Source organism: Fringilla coelebs, assembly GCF_963513975.1.
Source record: "Fringilla coelebs genome assembly, chromosome: 2".
Classification (NCBI taxonomy): domain Eukaryota; kingdom Metazoa; phylum Chordata; class Aves; order Passeriformes; family Fringillidae; genus Fringilla; species Fringilla coelebs.
The window spans coordinates 64,483,515-64,509,948 of NC_140029.1; the positions used below are offsets into that span (position 1 = coordinate 64,483,515).

The following is a 26,434-nucleotide window of genomic DNA, read 5'->3' on the forward strand; positions in this document are numbered from 1 at the left end:
AGCCGCCCGCAGCCGCCATTTAACCCTCCTGCCGCCACTGCTGCCGGCGGGCAGTGAGCGCCCGCCCGCCCGCCCGCTGCCTCGGCACTGCCGGCGGCGTCTCCTCCACGGGAAGGACCGCGCTCTATCCCCGACCCGCCGGCCGCTCCGCCCGCGGCGTGGAGGTGAGCGCGGGGCGGGCGGAGCGGGAGCCGGGCCCGGGGGTCCCGGGGCGCGGGCGGGTCGCTGGGTGCCGAGGGGTGGGGCGGTGCGGAGCCCCGGCCGCTCGGGGTTCGGAGCCGGCCGGGGGTGGCTGTCGGCGCGGAGCCGGCGGGCACGGGCGGGGAGAGCCGTCGGTCGGAGCGAGTGGTGCCGCAGGATCGCGCCGTGATCGCCGTGACGCGCGGTCCCGGAGGTGTTTTAAAACACCCGTGTGCCGGCAGGTTTGCCTCCGCCCCGGTATCCTCTGTGGTCGTCTGTGCCCCGGAGGCAGCGGCCGTCCCGCCCGGGGCCCCGGCGCTCTACCGCTCTTTGAGCGCCGGGAGCATCGGCACGGGGACCGACTGGCCGGGTTCCTCACCCGAGTCCGTAATAGGTAGGAATAATTTTAGTGGTTTTTAATATGTTTGGTGATTTCTACTTTATATCAGTCGCTAGACCGGTCGAAGCCGTGTGAGTACACGACAAACCCCGGATAAAGCGTAGAAGAAAGCTTCGCATTTCTCTTTTCAATACTGATACTTCACGGTATTTCAGACCTGCTTCTCTAACAAACTTCTGATTGTATCAGCTGTGCCATGTTTGTTCTCCATACGATGATCTTCATTATAAACCCCACCAAAAGGGGAATTCCAGTAACAGTGGACAGTGTATATATATATTTTTTTTTTCTTTTCTTTTTTTTTTAAAGAAACTCTGAAGGGGAAAGGAAAGAATGAATGACTGCATTCCTTCCCTTATGCCATGAGCTCTCATCTAACGTATTTAATTCTTTGCATTCTTTATTTATTATTGCTCGAACACCTTCCCAAATCTTATGCTTAGTAAACTTATTTTCATTGTACATTTTCCAAAGTAAATATCATCACTATACTCTGTCTGTTGTAAGCCCTTCGATTTCAAAGGACAGATGTTGCTGGCCAGCCTGCTCTTGAATTGCTGTGTTAATATCAAAAAGAACTGAGAAATCTCAGAATTTTGTGATATCTGACCCCAAATATTAATGAAAATAGGCTTTACCAGCTAATTATTGAGTTTTTTCTTGCACAAAGAGGATCTGGTGCTGTCAGTTTCAGCCTAGTGAATTCAGATGCATAATTTTAATAAAGTCATTATCTGATAACAATGTAAAATTGTCGGATGTGTAAATAAGAATGAAAGATGCCTTTGAGGATGTCAGCTCCAGCCCCCTGCTGTGGCAGACATCACATAGACACTTTCCTGGCTAAACTACATATCTTCCAAGAAGTGGCATATTTTTGGCCCTGACCACTGGCTGGTCAGCAGTGATTAGATTTTGATAAAATGTGATGAATAGTTGAGGTGTTCTCTCTTTACTGTCAAAGTGAAGAGATTATATGGAAGGTTCTGAAATTCCCAGCAGGTGGTAACACTTCAATAGCTGCCTAATCCCATTGCAATAAGCATATGATGGTTGAAAATAATTAATCTCTTTTCCAATGTACAGATAAAATATGAAGAAATCCATTTGAGGAAATGTTGCAGATACACATTTCTTTTTGCTGTTAGTGCTGCTTGTGAAATGTAGGGAGGATTTAGGGACTTTCAGGCTTTTCTGTCTGTAGCCTGTTTTGCCGTCAGCCTCTCATACATAGCCAGATTTTGGGCTGCAAATAGAACTGAAAAATGTTTAATAGTGAACGGCTATAAAGGATTTTTTTTCCCTAATTCCACTAAGTACCCAGGCCATGGCTGATTGCTGGGTCCATCAGAGTGCCTGGGGTAGGTGCTGCTACTTGGGGAAGGGGCAGGTTGGTTCCAAGAGGACCACTCCTCAGCCTGACATCATACCACCCCCACACACACTCACTCCTTCCCCAAGCCCTTCTCCCACCTTGCTTTCATTTGTGTAAAATCAGGGGTTTCTGTGCTGTGGCTGGGTCCACCTTCTGCAGCTGTGGGGCTGGTGGGACAAGGAGAGAGCAAGGCTGTGCTCAGAGGAGAGATGAGCAAGCACAGCCCTAAGGAGGATGGGAGCTAGGGCAGGCTCAGCTCTTGGTGGGGATTTGCAGAGAGGAAGGGGACTGAGGGTACTTGTGGGTAGGCGAAATACGGGATCCATCAGTGGCACTTTTCTGCATGACTGAGGCTCCAGAGCACAGAGGTTTTGAGTGCCATGGATTTGTGTTCTCATTAAGCTCCATGCTTGGTCATGGAGTGTCTGATTAATTCCTGATGGCCCTTTCTTAACTACAAGGCTTATTTGCCTCTCATCTCCCTAATGAAGGGGGAGTAGGCACTGAGTGCTGTGCTATTGCACTTGGTGAAGGTGGTTACTGCCAAATCAGCAGGTGACAGCTCTCAGAAGAGGTGGCTGGTGTCTGAAATGTCATGTCTGTGCTGCAGCCTTGGATACTGCTGCAAAAATACCAGGAGTCATAAATCCAGTTGGCTTGGAGTTTTTTATTTATTTGGTTTATTTTAGGGGTTTTTTTTTTGTAAAACCAAAATGATCCCAATATATTTCATTTCATTTTAATGATATAGGGAAATAGAGACATTTTTTGAATAGATTAATACAGATGATTCTAATAGGCAGTATTATAGCCTATTCTGTTACTTATTTGCAAAAGATATTGTAAGCGTAATTTCAAATTTCACATCTGGCTCTTACCTGCAAACCAAACAGCTGATGAGGATTTATTCTTGTAATCCCCATACCAGATAGCAAGATACAGTCTCCAGTGGAGAGCTGTGCCACAGGAAAAGTAAGATGTGACCAAGATAGCACAGGAAATCTGCTGCAGAGCAGGGACTCAAAGTTTTCCTGTGTCATTTGCGTTGCACACAAGCCTCTTGGTCTTTGCTTCCAAAGCGCTTTATGGCTTATGCCCTCTTCATCTGTCATTTCAAATTCCCTTTGGAGAGGAAGTCTTCCACTTCCAGTCAGCCCATTACACTGTCTCTTGGAAGAAAAAAGCATCTTTTTATGTTGCTGTGCTTCTGCTGCATTTCGCACAATAGAGCCTCAGTTCATGCTTGTCCATGAGACCAATAAATTAAAAAAGCCAATTATTTGAAGTCTGATAGCCTTCTCTGTTCCATCATTTTTCATCTCATTAAGTTAATGAACTTGAGGTAGAAGATCTGAATAGAGTAGAAACCATTTAAATGTACTGTCTGCTTCAAAAACCAATTTTATAGGAGTGTGAAAAGCGGAAAAATATTTGAGCAGGTGGCAAATATATGGAGAATTTGGAAGAAGACCTAAAAATGTGAAGAAATCTAGAAAGAAATTGGCTTAGAGAAGATAGGAGGGGGGAAGATTCTGAACTGAACTTAGTGATCAGTGTAAGGCCTGTCCAAAATTGAGATGAGGCAAAAGGAGAACATTGAAGGAGGGGAGAGGAACAAACCCGTGCAAAAAGAGAGGAGTACGAGGGCACTGCTACACCAGAAATGGGCCAGCATTGCATTTAGAGATACTATTGGAATTCAGCTAGGAAAGGTGCAAAAGCTCAGGGAGGCTTCATGGAGCTCTTTAATTGGAGCTTTGTTCAAAGGTAGGGCTGTACTGCAGCTGGTAGCCTGAAGTAGCTGTATGTGTGTGAGGTGGGAGGGCTCCTGCTGCAATCCAGTTGCTGCAGAGGCGTGCAGAGGGTGAAGTAGCCCTGGGCTAGGCTTCCAGAGGTACCTGATCTCACTAATTGGAAGTTAGTTTTGGTACAGTTTCAAACACTCCAGTTCTAGCCTGGGTGTTACCCGCACAGCGCACCACAATCTTTTCCCAAGCGAGCCAAGATAACTCAGAAGGAAGGGTGAGAGGGAAGGAGGTTTTGGTGTGACAAAGGATTGGTGTTACCGAAACACCCAAAGGTTCTGGCGCTGGGCTCCATCTCTGGGCTTGGTTAAAAAGAATCTCTGTCCTGAAAAGTCTTTACTATAAATACAGAGTGTGAAAGATGGGGTGGAAAGGAGAGGAGCAGATTAATGCTGTAGTTTGCTGACATTATGTCTGGCAGTGGCAGGAATAGGAACAGAAGTCAGGTCTGGTCCCTGTGCCTCCCGCTGGCACCCTGTCTCATGAGCCATGCTGCTTTTTCCTCAGTTGGGCTGATGTGCAAATTAAGATGTAAAGCAACTACCTCAAGAGTGCTCTCTTGCACAGGCTTTTTTATTTTTTTCTAAGCATTTATTCTCCTTTCCATAGCTTCATTTCCTCTTTGCAGTGTGTTGCTCATTAGACTGAGATTAGGATTATTTGAAGTTCATCTGTCAATGTGTGACTTTCTGAAAGAAGTATTTGTAAAAGCCATTTGAAGAATCTGCAGCTAGGAAGGCTAGGAATGGAAAGGACCCCTTAAAGCCATCCAGCACAATCATGGTAGTGGCCCACAAAGCAATTTTCCCCCACTTTATTTCAGGGCAGTTTACAGCAATGCCACATATCTTCGAGTTTTCTTTGAGCAGTTAACTCTAGAGGCCAAGACATCTATCAAAATTAATTTTTTTTAAGCAAAGTCGTCTTTTTCTTCTTTGGACTACTTTGATTCCTTGTTTCGATTAACTGATTAGTGGTCAATAATGATACAGACAAGGAATGATGTTCCTGCTGTGACGCTGCGCCTGCTGCCGGCGGCTGGAGGAGCTCGGGAGCGGCTGTCCCTGGAGGCAGGCTGGCTCCCCGCCGCCCTCTGTCAGCAGCCGCCCCTCTCCTGAGGCACAAGGTTTGTCTTCCTGTAATTTACAGCGTATCAAGTGAAATTGAGGGTGGTGGCGGTATCACTGTCCCTATCTAATGTTTTCTGGAGCCCTGTCAAGTTCCTGGGCCAGATGATGATTATTCCTTTCAGATATGTGCAGCTATTATTATAATGGGCTTTTACTGAGCAAGGCTGTGCTGCTAGTCTCTTCTTAGAAATTATTCTCTCCAGCCACTTGGCACAGAGAGCAGTTCAAAAAGCTTTCAAGTAACACATCTGCTGCATCTTAGTTCGACAAGCAGAGCAGTGTAATTGCTGAAATATCTTATTTGTGATTTCTAAAGACATACATGATCTTTGCCATACTTGGTTCCTGTGTTTACCATTTTCCTCCACAGTTTTGCTCATTCCTAACTTCTGCCTGCTCCAGTGCCAGATTTCTCTCATAAAATTGGGTTGTAAACTTAATGGATCAAGACCTTTCTTGCATGTTTGTGTGATGGTGAGCACAGTGACACTGACCTGCAGGTGCTCTGTGAAATGCAGGAGAGCAATTTTTATATTTTGAAATGGCCTCTGAGTAGAATTTCTCTTTCTAGAATCCCTTCTACTTACATTTCTGAAGGAAACTGTGTGGTTTTGCTGCTATCATTGTGCTTCCAACCTCTTTTATCTAATTATTACAAGACTCATAAAGACTAGTTTAAACCACATGGACATAAAACTGGGAAACTTGCCAAAATAAATCTATTTCTATTGGCTTAGCAAAGGCTGTAGTGATTGTAAACGTAAAAAATTATGGAGGAAAAAGTGGAAGCTGGCACCTTCTCCATCTGATCAGTCAGAGTGACATAAAAGGCAGTTACGGATCTCTTATAAATCTAGTAAGATCACGAAGTGTATTGCTAGACCTGAATAACAGAGGGAGTTCGATGACCAAAAAGTTGGTTTGATGACCAGTCAGTTTGCTGCTGAGCTGCTTTCATACTTGAAAGCAGATGACAAATGATGTGAATTGTGCAGCAGCAATAAATCTCCAATATTGGTATGTCCTGAGCTCAGAGTTATATTTTGTATAAAATACTCATTATTTTGCTATTGTGAGCCTTGGTCATAATATAAGATATCCATAGCAGCAGTTCCTGCAATGCAAAGATAAAATTGTTGTTATCTGTCTTTGTTGTTCTGGCTCAGAAGCTCCATTTCAGGATGGAAAATTACTGTACAGCGGGTTGTAGCTGTCCTTATTCAGATACATTGATGAGTGTTAGTAGTTGTTAAGTAAATGAGAGAAATGTTGATTAATAGTTAATTCATATTTTTTTACTTATTAATGATATGTCTTTCTTCTTGTATTTTATGAAGCAAAGTTGACCCAGCTGTAATTTTTTAACTTTTAGGTGTTCTTGGAAAACGTGCTGGCACTTTGGAGCTGAAGAAGGACATGAGGAGTAAAAGGATCCAGGATCTCACTGGTCAGAATGAAACATATGTTGAAAGATTTTTCAAATCTATTGTTAGTAGTGCTCTGTGACTATGGTGAGTATTAGAGCTGTCAAGTGAAAACTGTGATGTGCATTCACAAGGTGGTTTTGAATGGTGGTGTTTCCAGGTGATCTGTGGAAATGAAATGCTATAGAAGCCACCACTGATAGGCACAGAATTTAATCTAGATCTTATGCAATAGTTAAATGCAACTTGCATAAACTGTCCCTTTAGATAAGTGTCAGGATTCTTTCCTGATGTAAATTTGCTCAGGGAAATGAACAAGAAAAATTAATAAATTTCCATGAGCATCAAGGGACTGGCTGTGCTAGAAGCAGTAACTGGAACTCTGCTCTCTTGTAAGACTTATATTTCATAATATTTAATGAACATCATGGAAGATAGGCCTGGTTTAGGTATCCATAGTAGGATGGGTGGAAATATGTCCAGAACTACCTGTTTCTGTCCATTACTAGGAAAGGAACCTAGGTGGTTGGATGATATGTAAGCATCTACAGCGCAGCCAACCTCCTATGGCTGAGTGAGCCCCCATCTGAGTCCCCCATCTGCCACCCAGAGAACTTTTGAGTACAACAGAGGTGTTCTTTACTTTGATTGTATAAGAAGCCAAAGGATGAGGTTCATACTCAATCTTAGTCACATAAAATTAGACGGGTAGTCAGAGACAGTCAATCTTGTTTGATTAGTCCATGCATAAATCCATACATATTGAAAGCAGCTCTTACCCATCTGCAACTGAGATGTGTAGAATGAAAAAGCCTCCTTCTCAGCATCAGCTGCCAAGGAGGGAAGTTAGACATCCTAAGTTCAAGTCAGAAACCTGCAAGATGTCTACAAGCTGAGGGGCATCATATGTATGGTGTTTTATCCTTTCCAAGAATGTACTAAGTAGGAAGTAGGTTTGCAAATTACTTTCTTTTGCAGAGTGAATTAGAAATTCTGAAAATGGGACTCTTAATTCCTAAGATATTAAAATGTTTTACAAAATTTCATTCCTAGTTTAAAAGCCAGCATTGTTTTGACAGCTGCAGTACACTGTCAAACCATGCTGAAGGATTAAGCTGTGCACTGCAGAAATAAGTACAGTGTTGAAAACATGGGAAAAGGAGTGGTTAATTCCCACTTATGGAATGAGCTGTAGCAGGTAGTTCTTGCATCAAACAGCTGAAGTTGTCTTACAGAAGAGAGAAATGGACAAAAACATGCAGTATGCTGTCCTTGTATAAGTGAGAAAAATGATTATAAGTAATGACTGGTATGCTACTCCTTCCTCTGTGCATCCTCCATATCTGCTTCAGAACAAAGGATCCCTAAAAGATGTAGAAAACCTAGAATTGCTATCTTTTAGATGAACTTGTTCTAGTAGAAGTAAAGACTCTTGTCTATGGCTTTTACTACAATTTTTTCTTTTAATAAGACAGCTAACCAGCCCAGGTAGAAACACTGCACTGAGTGCATTAGACAGTGAAGGTAAGTAATCATTCACTGGAGCCAAGATGTGAGATGAATGATTACAATGTCCACTGGTTCTTGGTGAGCCAGCCCTGTAGACATTCACAACTGATTGACTCAGAGGTAAAAGCTATTATTCATGAACTTTATAGAGTGTGGCACAGCAAGTAATTATGAGGTGCAGTTAATGAGCTAAATCTCTGCTGCAAACTTTATCAACTTTCACATTATTTCCACTTAAAGGGCAACCCATAATTCAGAAAATTGCTTTCAAACAGTTCTGCATATACGTATCTTTGAATATTACTGTGTACATCGATTTTAGATAACTATTTCATTTATATACTTCTCTGTTTCAGGCAAGACTATTTTTAAGTGATCCAGTATGCTCTGGAAAATTACTGAAGTGCTATAAAAAGCTCTAGCATCCAACTAAACTGTATTCTCATTTTTTATCAGTTTTACTGATGTTTTTGTTCTACTTAGCTCTGTGTTACTGATGGCTGACAAGCCAACAGCGCAATGCAAGCTGGCTTAAAAACACTTAAAAATAAATAACTATCTGAATAGCGCCCTCAAGTAATTCCTCTTGCTCTTCAGTGAAATCAAGGACTTTTCTTTTAATCTTTTAAAGTGTAAATTCTTACAAAGACTCCTCTGGCAGGTTGTTGGTACCACAGCCAGACTTCTTTCAATGGGAGACCATTGTAATGACAATGAAAATGATACTAGTGTATTGAAAGATACCCCTGACTGGCTGTCCGAACGATTGGGACGAAGTTTTTGGCATGTGGCAGAGTCATGGGCACGTAGTAGGCTGAAGGGCAGCTGAAGGAGCTTACAGTGGAAGCTGTCTCCTGACTGGTGTCTTTTGGAGCATTGTAAAAAACTGCTATGTGGTCTGTCCAAAAGTGCAAATTTCTTATTTACCAAAGTGGGGGAAAGGATGCTGTGAGCTGGGGTGCACCAGCCAGAGCTCTGCAGTGCTGTAACAGCATCCTCCAGCAGTGCTCACTTTCCTCACTTCCTAAGTGATATGCACTAAGGGTTGATGGACTGCTCCACAGCAGTCCCCTGCCCTCCTGTCCTTCCTCCCAACATACAGAGTGGTGTTACTCCTCGTCTCAGCCATTCCAAATAACAACAGTGCAAGGAGGTCAAGACTGTTGTAAAAGAGAGTAAGGACAATAAAGCAGTAGGTAGAAACATCGGTGCTTTTCATTACTATTGCTTGAATGTTTTTGTTGTAAGTTTAAAGCTTAAAATTGAAATTTTTCATGCTGGGTTTTTGCCATGGTCTGATTTCCTTTTCCTTTAATGTTTCAGCTACATTGAATCTAGCTGATTCCCATGTAGAGAAATGTATCATTTTGCCCACTATCAAAGAAAAAAATTCTTCAACTCACAGCCATTTCACTGGGAAACTCTAACACAGCTGTGGGAACTTCATATTTGTTAGAGTTTTCACAGTGGCCTGGGACATGCTTTCTGCTGTCCTTATAAAGAGCTAGATCTGGTCCAGATCTAAATTCTTGCAGATGACTTAGAGATGAGATTCTCTAAAGGATCAAGTGTGCCCCAACTCCTGCTGGCTCCTCTTGCCAGCCTCATACATCACTGTGCATGCTCCAGCCCAGGGCAAGAATTCCCCAACATTATTGGACACAAGAGTTGATTGTTCTGTGCTCCCTTATGGAATGCTAGCACTGAGAAAGGAAGGTGGGAATGTGATGGAGTTAATCGCAAGCCCAAGGAACTGCAGAAGATAAAAGAGCTATAATGTGAAGAGATGAGGGCAGGAGTTTGAAGAACTCTGGTAACAGTAGTGGAGTTAAGCTATTACTCAAGAGATACTGAAAGTAGATGGTGGTAGAAACAGCGCTGTAAAATAGGCAGGCACACATGACAGAGCCAAAACATGAAGAGCAAGGACAATGTGTTGCTGGGCAGTTCAAAGAGACAGTTTTCACGGGTGTTTAGGCTCTGTCTCTTAGTTTTTGGTTGTCCAAGTTGAGATCAGGTTTGCTGTCGTGCCATGTGCCCACCACAGCTGCAATGAATGGGATCCTGCTTTGGATGTCTGAAGGACCATTGTACTTAAAATCAGGTCCTGGTTTTCACAAGGCACTACAATTAGTTGATACTTGACAGTTTTTACCTTCGTGCCTGTGCCTTGGTTCCTAACACACTAAACAAGAATAGTGACCTCCTCTCATTTTTCAGGGATTTTGAGAAGAATAATGTCATTAATATTTCTAATGCACTAATACATTACAATAAGAGCACAATGGAAGAGTCTGTGGGGGAAATGAATAATTCTGTGTTATCAGGATGGATTTTGGACGGTGCACAGTCAGTAATACGTAGGACCACCAACAGAAGATTGAGAACAAAAGAACCCTCTGATAATGAGTACTGTCCATCTGCCAAATGAAGCAGTGTCTTGTGGAAATGCAAATGAAAGGCTGGAGTTATAGTGCATACATGTAAGAGTATATGTACGATTTATATGTGTAAGGCTGTGTGTGCCACCTTTATTCGGACTTTATGTATGTATGTATGTATGTGGTTGGAGCTGGTTATTTAAAGGACATGTTATAGCTGGTGGCAAGTAATAGGCTCTTTTTTTCTAGTGCACACTGCACCCCACCTAGATGTAAATGTCTATACCCAGTCAGATTAATTTCTTCCTGAAAATCTTTCCTGCTGAGAAGAAAGTGAATCCAAGGTGACTAACTCAAATTGAAGCTTAGAGTAGTAGGCGTCTAATATTATGTGAGATGAGTCCTGCTACTCCTTACTGCGAAGTGCTTGCCTTGGCAGTTGCAGTGTTTTTCCAGGAAAGCTTTCTTTGAGGTAATCTTAAGACATATGTAAGAGATTTAACAAGTCAAAGTATTGTTAGTTGATACTACTTATGAAAGGATTGCTTTAACTGAAGTTTTACACTTCCATGGCACCTTCCATTTAAGACTCAGAAGCCTTTCCCCAGACAATTAATTTTATAAAGATGTCTCACAGCACATTCTGTATCTGGAATAAATGTATGCAGTTCCCATTTTTCAGATAACCTTTCTGTGTCTGAAATCCTTAAGGTTCAAGCAACACAGAGAAGGTAGCTGAGCTAAGAACGGAAATGTGATCTTCCAATTTATTGCTTTAGATATCATTGCTAGTTACAGCATGTCTCAGGATAATTTGGCAACTTGCACAAACATGGTCATGCAATAAGTGAATTTGAAAAGCCTGCACCATTTATAATGAAATGATGTCATTTAGACATGTTGCACCACATCTGAGACAAGAAAAGTGCTGCAGTCACCATCACTGTTATTTTCAGCTCTTTCACTCAAGTGTCTGCGATGCAAATGAGCAAAATGAAAGATTCATAAGACACAGAGCAAGAGAAAAGGCTTCAAAAAGCATCATGCAGACTTCCTATTCTATTTAACTTGGGGGACATTTTTCATCTGTCTGTATAAGAAACCACTGTCCTTTTTTTGCTAAATTATGGCTGAAGCTGAAAAACAGCTGGCCTCTGTGGAGTTTAAAAACCTGTAAGTGAAAGAAGTTGAAAAGTTTGAGAATTTATTCTGATAAATTAAGGTTTCTGTTAATCTTTTGGGTGGTTTGTGGTTTGCTTTGAAATACTGGATTTTACCTTCCTGAATGTGTTACTGCAGTGGATTTTGAACTGCTCCAAATCACAACCCTGCATAGAACAGAGCTGTTGAGCTCTAACTGCTATTGCTAGGACCTTTCTTTTTTTTGTGATCTGGTTCACTTGAAAAAGATTGAGAACCACTTTTAATATCCATTATTAAAATCCATTATTTTAATATCCATCAATTAAAAAAAATATTTGTTTTCTTCCATAGGAACAATTACTTGTCTGTTTCTTAATACTGTTGTGGAACTTTTCCTTTCAGTTCTCGGCGAAGTGGAGTATCTCCTGTTGGAGCACCCGGATCATGTAGCTTTCAGCAATGACACAGTGTCTGTGGAATATCAGTACTACAGTGGTGGTAATGTAACAGCAGAGCATGTGTCCATCCTTTTATTGGATGCCAGCACCAGTGAGATAATTGCAAGAAAACAGCTTCCCACAAATCAGTCCCAGGGGACGGTGGTGTTTGAGTGTTTCCATTTCAAGAGTGCTGGTGATTTCTTGTTCAGAATGGTCTCTCCCAGTGACAACAGCAGTGCTGCCCAGTGGAGCAGAAGCAGCATGTCCACCCTCCATGTGGAATGGCCTGTATTTCACATTGATTTGAACAGGAGTTCAGAGGTGCTTGGGAGCTCCCTTCAGGTTGGACTTTTTACAAATGGGCAGTTATGTGCCATGAACGAGACTGTGATTTCACTGGATGTGATATTCACCAGCACCCTTTATGAATTCAGAAGAGTATGCTCTGATGAGACTCTGGGCATTAGAACTAGCAAAGGAATCCCCCTGTCTAGGTCCCAGTGGGTAGAGTTTGATTGCCCACCTGTCAGTCAAGAAATATACATCACTGTGTTACTGAAATCGTTAGAAACACATTCCATCATTGCCTCCATAGGACCTGTGGATCTCCTCCACAAATTTGGATACAGACTGGTTGTGGCAGCAGAAGACACATGCAAAACTTTGGTTCAGGTTTTTGTAATCTCTCCACCTTGCACTTCTATCAGTGGAAAAATCGTTGTTTATAAAGAGTCTCTCAAGCATCCGAGTCAAAGAACAACTTGGCTGTATGAAAACGTACTTCACCCAGGAGACAACAGGACAGAATTTAACTGCACTTTGTTTGATGTGGGGAAGAACAAATACTGCTTTGACCTCCTCAACTTCTCAAACCGTAGCTATTTTCCAGCAAGAGTTAAGGAATGTATGCTGATCCAAAGGAATATGGGTTCGTACTGATTTTTTTTTTTTCTATTTTAGCCAAAATCAGCAGTCTTCCCAGCCAACATGGGTAATGATTTTGGGTCTCCTGCACCAGACAAACCACTTGTAATGTCATACTCAGGTGGGAGCAAGATAGGCTGTTATGTAGAGGGCATAAGGACATTTGATTACAAGTGCCACTGTAGTAGCTTAAGGTTGCACTAAGTTAATGCGAGGTACCAGCTACAACCACTTAGGGCATTCTCAATGACGTACCTATCCTGATGGGCTGAAAATGAAACTTGTCCCTCTCAGTGAGGTAAGAAGCTACTGCAGTAGATCTGGCCCACTGGAGACTCTAAAGGTAGGATTAGTCTTACTGCATTTAAGTGTGTGAAAGCCAGGGGCCCAACATTAAGTAGTTGTGTAGCATTTTAGTTGAGAGGCATCTTGCAAGTGTGATTCATGTGTCTTGAACATACAGGGGCTGAATCCTCACACGAGTGTCTTTTTCTCTACCCGTTTGGTGTAGAAGTTTAGAGCTCTTCCTGTTAGATGCACAAACTCTGGTGAGATGAGTCAGGAATTGGCTACAGTGAAGGGCACAGCTGTGTCACTTGGACAGCTGGCAAGTTTTCTAAAGCAATATTTCTAGAGATGTGTTTGCTGCTTAGAACAGACCACAGGGCATTTTCTGACCCATGAGGCCTTCTGGCAGATCATGAGCCATGTTCATATAGCCGAACCTTTCCTTATAGGAAAGATTAGAATAGTACAGTCTGCCAACTGGGAACAGTTGGTGGTCCGTATAATCCTTTGGACCATGATCAGGCATGGTCAAGCCAAAATCATGTATATGTTTTAAAGCCATAGCGTTAGAAGTGGCAGTGCATGGTTTGACAGTCTACAAACACAGTTGCATGGCAGAGGAAGCAGATGAGCCAAATACTCTTCTCATCACTCATTTGTGGAAGGCAGCCACAGAGAGGGAATATGTGCACGAGGGAATTGGGATTGGGTTGGGTTAGACTGCATTGCCTACACCCTGGAAGGTAAATGTTCTCCTTTGAAGCAGCTTGTGTCTACAGGTAATGAAGTAGTATTTTCCAACTTCATACTTCAAAGAGTTTGGATTGAAAAGTTTAAGATGTGCATAATTTTCCTCACTTGCCCACCTTGGTTGCCCTGAAAAGAAAGTGCAGGATCTCTAGCTAAAAAATGGCCGTTGAACTTCATGGACAGGTATCTGAGAGGGATCATGAGAAGACCAGGAGTTGTAGGACATGCTCCAGAGCACACGATCTCAGACACAGCCTACATTAATGACGTTCCTGGCATCATGTAGTCTTATTTTGTGCTATTTCGCAAATTGTAAAATTGTTAGCTATTTAATTAACTCTCTGTACTAAAAATGACCTCTATTTTCAACACATGCCAAACCCAGTACATAGTTCTCTTCATCTTAACTTCCCATCTGCATTCTCTGTTGGCACTCCCTCTCTTCCTCTGGCATAAGAAAGTCTATCTAAAAATGAAAGCATATTATTTTCTTAATGGAGATAATTCACAAGGAAGAAGGAAGACAGAATTCTAGTTTTTATTCTGTACCTGAGTGGTATGCCACACTGATATGATCTAGATAGTTACCCTGACAGGTAAATCACTAACATATGGTATAGATATGATAGTGTGCCCAATATTTAACTGATGAGATCTCCATTAAGCAATGGTTCCCTGCAGTCTACTCTGTTTCCCTGGGTTCCTCAGCAGCCCCATCCTTACAATCTCATTGGAACGAATCAAGCTATGCCTCTTGAAGAGCAGAGTTAGGTAAATAGCTGCCAAGTGAAGAGTATCTCAACTACAAAGCTGATGAAAGCAAAGCCACACCATGTAGTTGTAAATAAAATGTCAACCTGAAATTAATTAGGCTGCAGCACATCTGACTTTGTGCCTGTATCTGTGAGACTTCAAAGCCTTCAGGCAGCGTTTGAAAGGAGCGGGGTGTTCTGGGAGGGGCACATCAGCCTGAAGCCATGACAGACAGAGCAAACCTGCACTGCCTGTGATGGCCATCAGCCTACTAGCTCCTTTGGGAGGGGCTCCCCTGAGCCCACTCATTGGGCACTGTGAGGTGCCCTGCGCACAGCAGACCCCTGATAGCTGTTTGTGTAAAACACGCGACTGCTGCAGAACAGGTGCCTCTCCTTGAGTCTCCTAATTTCTGCTTTGGACTTCTTGAAGTTTAAGGCTGGAGGAGGTGATAAATCTCTAGTCTGGGCTCTTGTGCGCTGTGGGCCATCATTTTTCATTCAGTTGCCCTGGTGTTGAGTCCCACAGCTAGTCTTGCATCTGACTGCCACTTATCCTCCAGAGAGTTATCCAGTCTTCTGCTGAAGACACCACAAAACAGACTTATCTGGTAATTTCTCTCAATACTATGCTCTGATTTATTTGTTCTTTTGGAAAGGGAAACTTTATGTGTTTCATAACTAAAGTTAATCTAGCTTCATCCTCTGGTGGCTAAATTTTACTCTGCTGCTTTCTGATAGCTGTTTCCCATCTACTGTCTTTGCCTCACAAAAACATTTGCACATCCAGGTCATCTCACTACTACCAGATGTTTTCAGAGTTCTTTTTAACAAACTGGAAAGATTAGGTCTTTAATTGGAAGGCATTTTCTTCAGGATTTGATTAATCTACTGTTTCTGTTTTGCTCCTTTTCTCTTATTTTAAATACTCATGTTTATTTGACAGCCAAGGTACTGGCTTTGTGTGCTGCGTTCAGACATCCTTCTCACTGATGCTGCTTGATCAGTAGCACTCTCCCTACCCCTACCTCTGCTTTCATTCCACTGATTGCATTATGCAATTTTCCATAAAATTTACTTTTGCCCTGTAAACTCCTCTTGAGCTGTTTCAGTGTGGAGTCTGCCATCGTGCAGGTACAATTTTCATTCCTTCTTCCTACACTTCCTTTTCACTTTGCTGATTTAGGATCTATTTTCCTTTAATTATCCTAAATTAGCAAGTACCCTATGTTGCTCCATACAACTGCACTGTCTGCTTGTGTCATTACAGGAGGCACATATTTTCTCAGTAATGGTTTATATTTATTTTCATGTCAACTAGGAAGCACTGAGCCTTTTACCGATCCCTTTGGAATCTCTCCAAATGCATTCTCACTCAGTGATGGTTTTCTGTTGACAGTTGCATATCCAATCTGTCACTCAGCCAGTTCTTACTTCATTTAGCATATGCTCCATTGTTATGAAATGATCAAAGTTCCTAAATCATTAAAATGATCTTCATCCAAACCACAGATGATGAGATAAAATATGATTTTGCCACATCTCTTTTCCATAAATCAGACATGAGTTATATTCCTGATGCTTTGTCAGTCCTGCTCTTTGCTCCGCATTCAGGCCAAGTTTAGTACAGTTTTTTGGAATCTGACTTGTGCTTGGAGTAGGAAGGAAAAAGCTCCCAGTGGGCCAGGTCGACAGCTCTTCAAGCCCAGGTGATCAGCTTCAGAATAAGTGTCACAAAAAACTTATGCTATCCAAGACTGTGAATATATCTATTAATTGTGGGACAGCACTTGTGCAGTTTTCTGTAGACCCTAATTGGAGAATCTGAAAGTCAGTGAAAAAATTAACAGTGAGATGTGAGTCACTTAATTCATTTTGGTGGGCTCTTCACTGTTTCACAGAGGATCATTTTTTCACCAGTGTTTGACTGGATTATTGGGATGTCTGAGATAGGAAACCCTGTTAGATCATCTTATCCAGCAGCAGATGCATTGCAGGCTCATTCTTTTCCATGCTTAATCCTCTGCTTTGCTCACCTGGGATTTAAGTGTCCCCAGCAGTGAGACTTCTGCTCTCTTTAGAAGGCTGTCCCATGTTCTAGTCTGTATCCTGCTTGAAATATTCAGGACAAGACTGATAATATTAATCAGTAATGCCTAAGCATAGAAAAAGGTGGTTTTTCATATTTCTGGTGTTAATTAACTTTCTTTTCCAGTTCTTAGTTACACTATGGAGACCAATTTCAACTTTGGTGTGACTTACACTGAAGTTTCTTGCAGTTGCCTGCAGCACAAATTAATTTTGTTCATCTGACTTTTGCTTTTGGGATGTTGGCAGGGCGTAAGAAATGGAGCTGTTGCCGGAAAAGGGAAAGAGGAATGTGGGGAAAGACCTTCTGAAAAGTGGTCAGTAAGGGAGGAGAGGAGCAAATGGAGCATCTAGAGGTCAGGCAGCGATGTACAATTTCTGTCAAATTTTTGCTTCCTGAATAAAACTGTGTGAGTCAGATCTGCTCGTTGGTAGGAAATTCTGAGAACCAGTTAACTCTGTTGCCTGAACCTGGGCTGGGTGTTTATTTAGAAACAGGCAAATGCAGGGGATTTGGGTGTGCTAGGGCTGGTTTGTACTCCATCCACTTTTTCTGTGTCAGTAAATGCTTTGTCTCCACACATTAGGAATAAATCAAGTTTTACAGACTCACAGACTCAGCTTCTGGAAAAAAATTATTTTTAGGCTGTGCCTCCCCATTTCTTAACAATGCCTGTTTGTGGGGAAAAGACTCTAATTTTTCCAGAGTCTAGGATTTCTTTCTTTAAAGGGATCCTTTTCCTTTTGTTGTCCAAATTAGTAACCTGTTGGAGCATGCCACCATTTCAGTGCACCCAAGCTTCATTTCCATGGAAGGGTGAGAGGCTGTTTTCAGGACCTAAAAACTGATCTCAGCTTCCAAAAATATCCTGCAATCCCCTAGGCTAGCACAGATACTTACATGAACCTGTCAGTAATTAGTGATTTTGTCCCACACGACTGGCCTGGTTGAAGTGTTTAAGACTGGTCATGTGTGTCAGGCTGGAAGGATGATGCTGAGTGTCCCTTGCTGACTGTGCTGACGGACAGCGCTGCATGCACAAAATCTTGTGAACATGGAAATCTGAGGGGAGAAATTTATGCAGAGCAATAATTAACACAGTTAATTGCATTTATCTTTCATGTTGGCAGATCTGCCAACTGTCAGCTATTTCAAACTAACTCATCAGTTAGATGTCTTCACATTGATAATTGATTCCTCAATTGTGTGTGAAAAAACCTCACGCTTATTAGAGCTAGTTTGCAGTGCATACCTTCTGGTTTTTCCCCTGGCATTTTCAATCTGTTTGTCTTAAATGGAGGTTAATAATTTCATTTCCTTGGGGGAGAATAAACTGTGCTTCATTTTCTTTTACATTCTGGTAATTGCAGGGGATTGTAGAGCAAGATGCGGGAGTTTAAATCTCCCATCTTTCATGGGAGCTGGAACATTTCTTGCTCTCCTGCTGTTTGAGGCACATTTCTGAGCCCCAAAGGTATGGATGCCAAGTGTTTTTGCTAAGGAACTCTATACCTTTAGCCAAAGTCCAAGTCAGTGAAAAGTGTCCTGGAGCAATGGGCATGTCAAGTTTGACGTCAGTGTTGGGAAATTACTCATCCTAAATGTTCCTGTATGTTGAAACCGACAGGCATCAATGTGGAGATTGTTGAGCACCCTCCACTATCACCAGTGTTAGCACTGGAGGCAACCAGAACCTTTCTGAGCTTGGCTCTGCATCTGACTTTAATTAACAGACGTTTAGATGAGCAGGAAATGTGGAGAGAGGGAAACAAGTTAGCTCACGCACAGGAAATTATGACAGGAACTCACCAAGCTGCTCACACAGAGTCTGTAGGTTTACAAGGAGGTGGGTCCTTCAACTGGCCTCTCTACCAATGGTGAGGGACACTGCTGGAGTCCTTCATGATCCTGATATGAAGAAAACTGTTGGGAGATCCTATGATATATATGAAACTATGAAGTCTTTTTGACAAGGTATCAATGAGCCCTTTAGTGACTGTTGATGATGAACAGTTTTTTCTCCTGCCCTCAGTAATAGCTTGGCTCGCTAACTGATGTGGTTTTGCAAACTTTCCATGGTCTGTCCCTTTTTGGGACTCCTTGTCCCAACAAACTTCCTCAGTTACCTGCTTGTTGGCATCCCCTGATTCTCTTTTCCCTTGACACCATACACTTGCTCCATTTTGTACTTCCCTGGGAGCTGACATGGCTGCAAACTGAAGGAGGGGTCTGAAAGCTCAGCCTGCCTTTGGGTTCATCACCAGCTCCAGACACAGAGGGATGAAAGTGGAGAGGTGCACGAAGAGCACGAAGTGAAATACAGCCTGGGATCTTGGATGTTGCAGTATTGTGGTGGAGTTGGTGACAAACAGCCGGGATGGTCACTTGATGTTGTGTGGGTATAGAACCACAGCAGCACCAGGGTGTCTTGTCATGCCCATGCCCATCTCTCCTCTACATCAGGCCAGGCAGATATCCTGGGGCATGCAAATGTGTGTGAGTGTGTGCCCACACACACTCTGCAGCCGTGGCTGGCAGCACAAGTGTAAGCTCAAACTCTGGGGCCCCGTCCTGCAGTGCAGGTGAGGACCTGCGCCAGGAGGGCAGCTCCACTGCTCCTCTTAGGCTGCTCACATTAATGCTGACATGGTCACAAAACTGTGTAGGACAGGGCCCAAAGCAGTTACAATTTAATGTTTATTGAAACACAGCTGTATTTATTCTTGTTAGAGACATTTAAAAATAATAACACACTAGGAACAATACAGCAACCAATAAAACATGAAATTATAAAGCCATTTTCAGTCATGCAACATTTTCTAGTGCTTGAACATCATAGCTTGGTTAAGGGCTCGGGGCATGCTAGCAGCAGTAATAAAATTAAAAATCACAGCTTGTGTTGGCAGTAGCAACACCATAAATTATCTAAAAGAGCAGAGTTTAACCTGGTCTACTTTAAAAAAAAAATTATTTAGCTGTTTTTCTACTTTATCTGTGGGCAATGAAATGAAGTTAAGAAGTTTATTGTTCTTCTTTCTGTCAAAGTCAGCTGACCCATAGGAGCATTCCCAGGGGTTTTATCTTTTAAGATTACACCTGAACTCATGCATTAGTTTGGAATTTAAAGTTGTGCCCCTGCCTCAGTGTCTCCACTGTCACACAGGGACTGGAATGGCCCCATCTTTACCTCTCTGGGTTCTCACTGATGTAAAGTTTGAATGTGGAGATCACTGGATGAGGATGTTGTCTAAGAAAAAGAGGGATTTTATTACACATTAAAAATTATAATATAGTGTTAGAACCTGCGCCTGCCTCCTGTTAAAATAAATAAATGAACATGCAAAATTCCATCCATGAGTTAATTACCTAATCATAAGCAATAAAACAATAGAGTCCTGTAGGTTGTCAGATGAATGATTCAATAACGCTTGTGTGCTGGAAAAAAAATAAAAGAGTAAACCAATGTTGCCATTTCATTAGGCCTTGTAGGCTTATCATCCTGTCACAGTCATATAAATCAGCAGTAACTGTACTTCAGTCAATCAAATTATCCTGCTGTAAATGCACTGTTTGTCAGGCAGGAATTGGATGAATATATAAATTACCAGCCCACTTCAAAGATCTGTGGATTCATTTCCTTTTGCTGTTGTTCCAGGCAGAACCTGCCTGCCAGTTGACTGACCACTGTGTTGCAGGCTGACACTGGGATGAAAAAAGGAAAACAACAAGTGGAAGCTTTGGCTCATCCCTGGATGCCGCTTGCTTTTTTGGTCTTGCTGTTTGCATTGTGTGGTTATTTATTGCTGTTTTTCTCAAAAAGAAGGCAGTTGGCTGTGTCTTTAAAGGTAAGGAGGCAGACACATTCCTCATTGCTGTGAGCTTGTGTATTTGTAGAAACGTGGAGCCGGTGGCAGCCCTGGAGCCCGTGCAGTGTCACCTGTGGGGACGGAATCCGGGAGCGCTTCCGAGAGTGCCTCACCTCCTCGCCAGCAAAACCAGGCTGCGCTGGATCACCGAGGGAGACTTCCCTGTGCTCGCTGGAGGAGTGTGTGTGTATGTAGCTCTGCTGTCCTCTTCCCCCGGTTCTGTGACTGCCCTGGCAAAAGCAAAGTGTAAAATGGAAACATCCCGTCTCTCTTTCAGTCATACTGATTTGGGGGGCTGTCACATTCCTGTGGTTGATGGAGTAGGGCAGGAGCCTCTGTGCATCTGACTGTGGGACACTGGAGATAGGGCTCCAAGGCATAATATTTCTGAATGCTGTGGGTGCAATGGAAGCAGTTTAAAATCTCCAGGATGATCAGAGAGTGGAGAAATCCTGAAAGAGAGATCTTGGGGTTATCAGAACACGTTCAGTAGCGAAAGCCAAAGACTCCAGTGGAAACCTACTAGAAAGCTAAAGTCAGTTTAAAAAGGGTGCTAGTTCCAGCTGGGACCTGGGTGCGAGATTGCTATTCTGTGAGTTTTTTGAGGTGGTAGTGCCAGGTCTCCCTCTGCTTCAGCCTGCCATTGCTGCTGGCCTGTGACAGGGCAGGCTGACTGTTACTGATAGGTAAGGCTTTATAAAGCTTTTATAGACCCTTACCTATTGGTAACAACTGGCCACTCCTGGTAGGTGGCAAGTGGTTGCAGATTTAAGAGACCTGAGCCTTCTATAAGGTGGATTCCAGCAGCCACATGGCCCCCAGTGAGGCTGGATGAGGCTGTGCCAGCCAGCACCATAGTTGGGTGCTGACAGCCACTGCTGAGGGACATGAGAAGTGCCCTGTTTGAGCAGGGTACAGGTGCTCAGTCTGTGCAAAACTTCTGCTTCTGGCAAATTCCCTGTGGAAAAGGAATGTGCTGATGCCAAGGGACCACAGAGAACAGAAAGCTGGTCTGCAGGCTCCAGTGACTTTGTGTCCCACAGGTGCCACAGGGGGCGGGGATGGGGAAGGAAAGATGCCCGTGAGCGGTGCAGGCTCCTAGGATCTCAGACTATAATTTAACAGTTATTACAAAGTGACCAGCAAGCCTTATTCCTTGCTTTGGCTGCTTGCAGGCACTTCTTTCTGCTTGCAAAAGTGCAGTGTGTAGAACTGGAATAGAGGCAGCTAAAAAATTGACAGTTTGGGGATTTGGGGAGTTGTTTAGCCCATGGCCACTGTGGTGTTTTTGCCACTGAAAAGGAAGGGACAGCAGGAGGAGAGAATGTGCAGCTGGAGCAGGAAAAGGGGAGGACTGTGTTTTTAGTGGAAGTGTTTTTAGTGGAAGCTTGAACCAGCTTCACATGCTGGAGGATGAAGGCCTCAGAAGTATACAGGCAGGGCTGAAATGTGTTGTGGAACACTGCAGGAAATGGGTTGCATTTAACAAAAGTTTGGGTGAATGGAAAATACTAAAAATTATATTCCATCAAATCAGGTATTACATGTCGTCAGTGGTCATGAAGCACTGGGAATGTTTTTACAGGTCTAATGTTTTTAATGACTTGAAAATGCTGGCCATGTGGGTTTGCTTATTTAGTAAAGCTCTGAGTGAAAGCAGAGAGGAACAGTTTAGATGCTTTGGGTCCCCAGTTTAAACTAGCCCTGCTCTAGTTGTCTTCTCTATGCCAGAGTCTCTGAGGCTGCTGTGGGCAGCAATGCCACTACCAAAACACAGTGGGTTGTTAGTTTTTTTCCAAAGCTGCTGTTGAGCTGTGCTGTGCCATGCCTTCTGTCTATCTTCTGGAGGGGTATGTCTGTAAGTATATAATTTGGTTTAGCTCCTTACCAGCCAGTTTCACTCCCCACCTCTGGAGCTTAGAGCTCAGAGAGCAGTCCTGTTGCAAGGAGCTCGCTGGAGGGGGTTCCCTGCATGCAGAGCATGTGTTGGAAACACAATTTTTCTGTGGACCTTGCTTTGCCTGCAAGGAGGTGACAGGCCTCTGGTGCTTCTCAGAGGGGTCATTCCTCCCATGCAGCAGGTGTGCAGCTGTAAAAGGTGTATGATGGTTTCCAACCATCCTATGCATACACTGTGCACACAGCTGTGGCAGTCTGGTTGGACTCAGCAGGTCTGGACAATCCCCAGATTCCAGTGAGGTCTCTAGGTTAATAAGAAGGTTCATACATAGAGAGCATGGAGGAAAAGGAGGCCTGCATCTGCACCCATTGCCGTGGGATCATCTGGAGGAAATACCTTGCTTCTGTCTTGCACATGGTTTCTAGTCTTCCTGCTCCCACATGGGGCAGCTTCCTTTACAGAATCACATACATGATTTCATCCCATTGAAATCTCACCTTGCTCAAGAAGGGGTTTGACACTGACTTCACACTATTCATCCACTGCTTGATCTCAAGCTGGGAGTGTCACCCTTACCCTTCCCACTCTGGCTGTCTGCAGCTTTTAGAAGCAGACAAGTTCTGTTTCCAGCATAACTCTGCAGACATTAGTCCAGCAGATGGAGCAAATGGCTGAATGAGCAAGGCCTGCACATGGTGCAGGGGCCAATGAGGTGCAGGGAGAAGTGAGCCATAGGGACCCAGTCCTTTTTGGAGCCTGTCAGTTCCTTGCTGTTAGCTGTGTATCCCAAACAATAAAGCACAGCATACATTACAAATAGATAATGGAGTATTTGGGAAATATGCATAAGCCAACACGACTGAGAGAAGGATAAGAAATTAATTAATTGCTTTGCTGCAGTGGTGCTGAATAGAGCAAATGCTGGCCCTGCCTGCTTCCCTGAGGTCAGCTTGTTCACTCCCCTCTCAGGCATCCAAAGCAGCAGTGCTCTGGGCTCTGGCACAGGGGCATTGGACTGAATGCAAATTTTAGAGATCCTCCTATAGGATTCAGCAGACATTAGTCTTGTTCTTTAAGTTGGTTTCAAACTCTCAGAGTAACACAAAGATCAAAGTTAATGCAATGGCAGGATTTTTTAGAGGACTTGGGATTGTTAGGTAGCCCTGAAATAGGGAAGTGGATCTCCTTCTCAGCTGAGCACCCTGCACTTTTTCTGTTCTGTAGCAGCCTGAGACCTTCTAGCTTGTGTTCATCAGTGCATTTGTGCATCCTGCCCACCTAACAGCTGCACTACCAGCTTGCTGTTGAGTGTGTGTTCTCCTGAATTATGGGAAGTACATGGTGTCCAGTTCTTGTTATTCTGCAGTCACATTTCCTATTCCTGGACAGGCGCTGTGGTGCAGGCAGGAGCACCTGCCAAGTCTTACAGCTGGCTGGCTATCAGTCTGATGGAAGGCTTTGGGTTCTGGATAAAACTAGAGACTAGGGCAGGGTTGTTCAGTGGTTTCGTTTGAGTTCACACCTTCTTGGCCAGCTCTTGTCAACTGCAACTAACCAGCCTTGTCCTCCAATAAAACCTTCATGGCTTTAGAGCGCTCATGTCTGACCAGAACAGAAGAATTTGGGCAATGCTAACAGATACTAAAATTAGCTACTGGACCAGTTAATCCACTTTTGACCGTGCTGTATTCTGTTTAGGGTTGCCCGTGAAATACTTGAGACCTTATTCAAAAAAAGAATTACCAATTTGTCCTTGGTTCAGCCATCTGTAATGTGGTGGAATGGGCAAGTGAGAGGTTTAAACAGGGCTGTGGACGGCTCTGAGATTGTCACATTACAGAATCATAGAATATCTCAGATTGGAAGTGGCCCATAAGGATCATAGAGTCCAACTCCCTGCTCCCCCAGGACTACTAAAGCTAAACCATATGACTGAGAGCATCATCCAGACAGTCTGTGAATTCTGGCCATGATGACTTCCCTAGAACGCCTGTCCTGGTGGCTAATTATCATCTCAGTGAAGAAAGGTTTGCAGAGTACCAGTCCACAACAGAAGAATGGTAGTGGAATGCTGGAGAAAGAGCAATGGCACTTTGAGTTGAAAGCTTGCTGTGGCATGGGAAGGTTTTGTCCACTGGGACTGTGGCACCAGGCGGTGGTAGAAGCATCCTCAGAGGACTGCTTAGAAAAGTTGCATTGCCTCTCCTGATGCTGTCTCTCTCTTCAAATTCATTTCAATTCTCACACCCACTTAGGCTCTCCTAAAAATAATTTTAAAGTGATACCTGAAGTACTAGCCTGGGTTGACTTATTTTTACCGCCTTTATATCACTTTTCAACAGGGAATCTAAATGTACTTCATTAAGAAAGCAGAGTTCCTCCATTTTCCAGGTATTCTGTAATACCTTATGGAAATAGCAGAACAGGAAAAAATAATGATTACATTTAAAAGGTCTGTGGGAGTGTTGGTCTAAAGTAAGTAGATGTTCATGCCAGTTTGAAGTCTTCAAGTAGTAAGTCATCTCCAATGAGCAAATTTTAATGGCAGACAACTTCCTGTACTGTATTAATGGATTTTTTCCTTGGTAGTGAAGTATCCATCCTCAAATACCAAAATGTTGCTGCCAGTGCAACTCTGACAGATGTGTGTGATCTTTCTTACAGCTGTTCAGCCTCCCACCCCACCTTCTGTTCAGCCAGGAGAGGACCAGAAAGCAAATAATATAGTTACCATCACAGGTATCTCGCTGTGCTTGTTCATCATCTTTGCCACTGTTCTTATCACCCTCTGGAGGAAGCTCTGCAGAGCTCAGAAGTGCAGCACCGCTGTCCGACGAAACTCCGTCCATTCCCCCGGCTTCCGGAAAAACTCAGATGAGGAGAACATTTGCCAAGGCAACAAGCAACGGGACAGCTTTGCTGAAGGAGGGGATGCTCCTGTTAACATTCCCCTAACCTACAGGCGAAGCCTCCAATTTGCCCAAGAAGATGATGCCTCTGGAAGTGAAAACTTTCAGCCAAATGCCCAAAAAATAATCCCTCCAATTTTCAGCTACCGCCTGGCACAGCAGCAGCTGAAAGAGATGAAGAAGAAAGGCCTGACGGAGACCACTAAGGTGTACCATGTCTCTCAGAATCCTCTCACGGACACGGTTCTTGGTGCCACCACCATGCTTCCCCTGAGTGGGGAAAACCAAGACGAGGCAGTGGCAAACAAATTTCGGATCAAATCTCCATTTCTGGACCAGCCAGCCAGTCAGCCCAAGTTCCTGGGAGAAGGCTCTCACCCTAGGCTGGATTTTCCATTCTCACAGGCAAATCCTGCAATGAGCCCTACCCAAACCTTGGTAAAAAGAGGTCATTTCAAGCACCAGGATAACAGAGTGGACTTGCCTGAGAGGGGCTGTCACAGAAACTCGCAGTTCAGAAGAACAGCCAGTTTCCATGAAACTAAAAAGGCCAGGCCTTTCAGAGAGAGAAGCATGTCCACTCTCACACCCCGACAGACTCCCCTCTACAACTCCAGGACCAGGACGTGGGACCAGGGTCTGGAGGACAGGACACGGCCAAAATCAAGAAACGCTAATCCAGCTTGTGAAAAGCTGGATCAGCCCCATGGCACTGTGCTGGGGTGTGAACCACAGGGCCATGGCACAAAGCCCCACCACAGGACAGGTCCCCCGGTGAGGAAGCTGGACCTGATCACGGATCGCCAGCCTGCTGGTCAGGAGAAGGCAGCTGAGAAGCCTGAGCCCAGCCGAAGTAAGAGGGGCCCTTCACCTAACCCCAAAGGCGTGTGGCGGAAAGAAACCGGCCCAAATGGCAAAGATAGTTCCCAGAGAGGCCTAAGCGTCAGCCCTGCCCAGTATCGAAGGGACAAGTGCCAGAGCTTCCCCCTGGACCCTGAGTTTGCCTTTTATGACAACTCTACTTTTGGCTTAACAGAGGCAGAGCAGCAGATGATCGACCTGCCTGGGTATTTTGGCTCAAATGAAGAAGATGAAACAAGCACTCTGAGCATTGAGAAGCTGGTGATCTGAGTGACTCATTGCAGCCCTGCAGGAGTGGCGTGCGTGGG

At 43.7% G+C, this 26,434-nt stretch overlaps 1 protein-coding gene across 2 annotated transcripts; it reads left to right on the forward strand.

The window, feature by feature from the left end:
- Positions 1–26,401, forward strand: THSD1 (thrombospondin type 1 domain containing 1). Of its 2 annotated transcripts, none has more exons than XM_084201493.1 (5): positions 1–164; positions 6,263–6,401; positions 11,750–12,715; positions 20,485–20,643; positions 25,021–26,401. In XM_084201493.1, exons 2-5 carry the CDS (start codon positions 6,344–6,346, stop codon positions 26,394–26,396), a joined length of 2,559 nt encoding a protein of 852 aa, XP_084057619.1. In that variant the 5' UTR covers positions 1–164; positions 6,263–6,343; the 3' UTR covers positions 26,397–26,401. The 2 variants fall into 2 exon arrangements, with proteins under 2 accessions (XP_084057619.1, XP_084057620.1); XM_084201494.1 differs by lacking the exon at positions 1–164 and adding an exon at positions 438–574.
- The last annotated feature ends 33 nt before the right edge of the window (positions 26,402–26,434 follow it).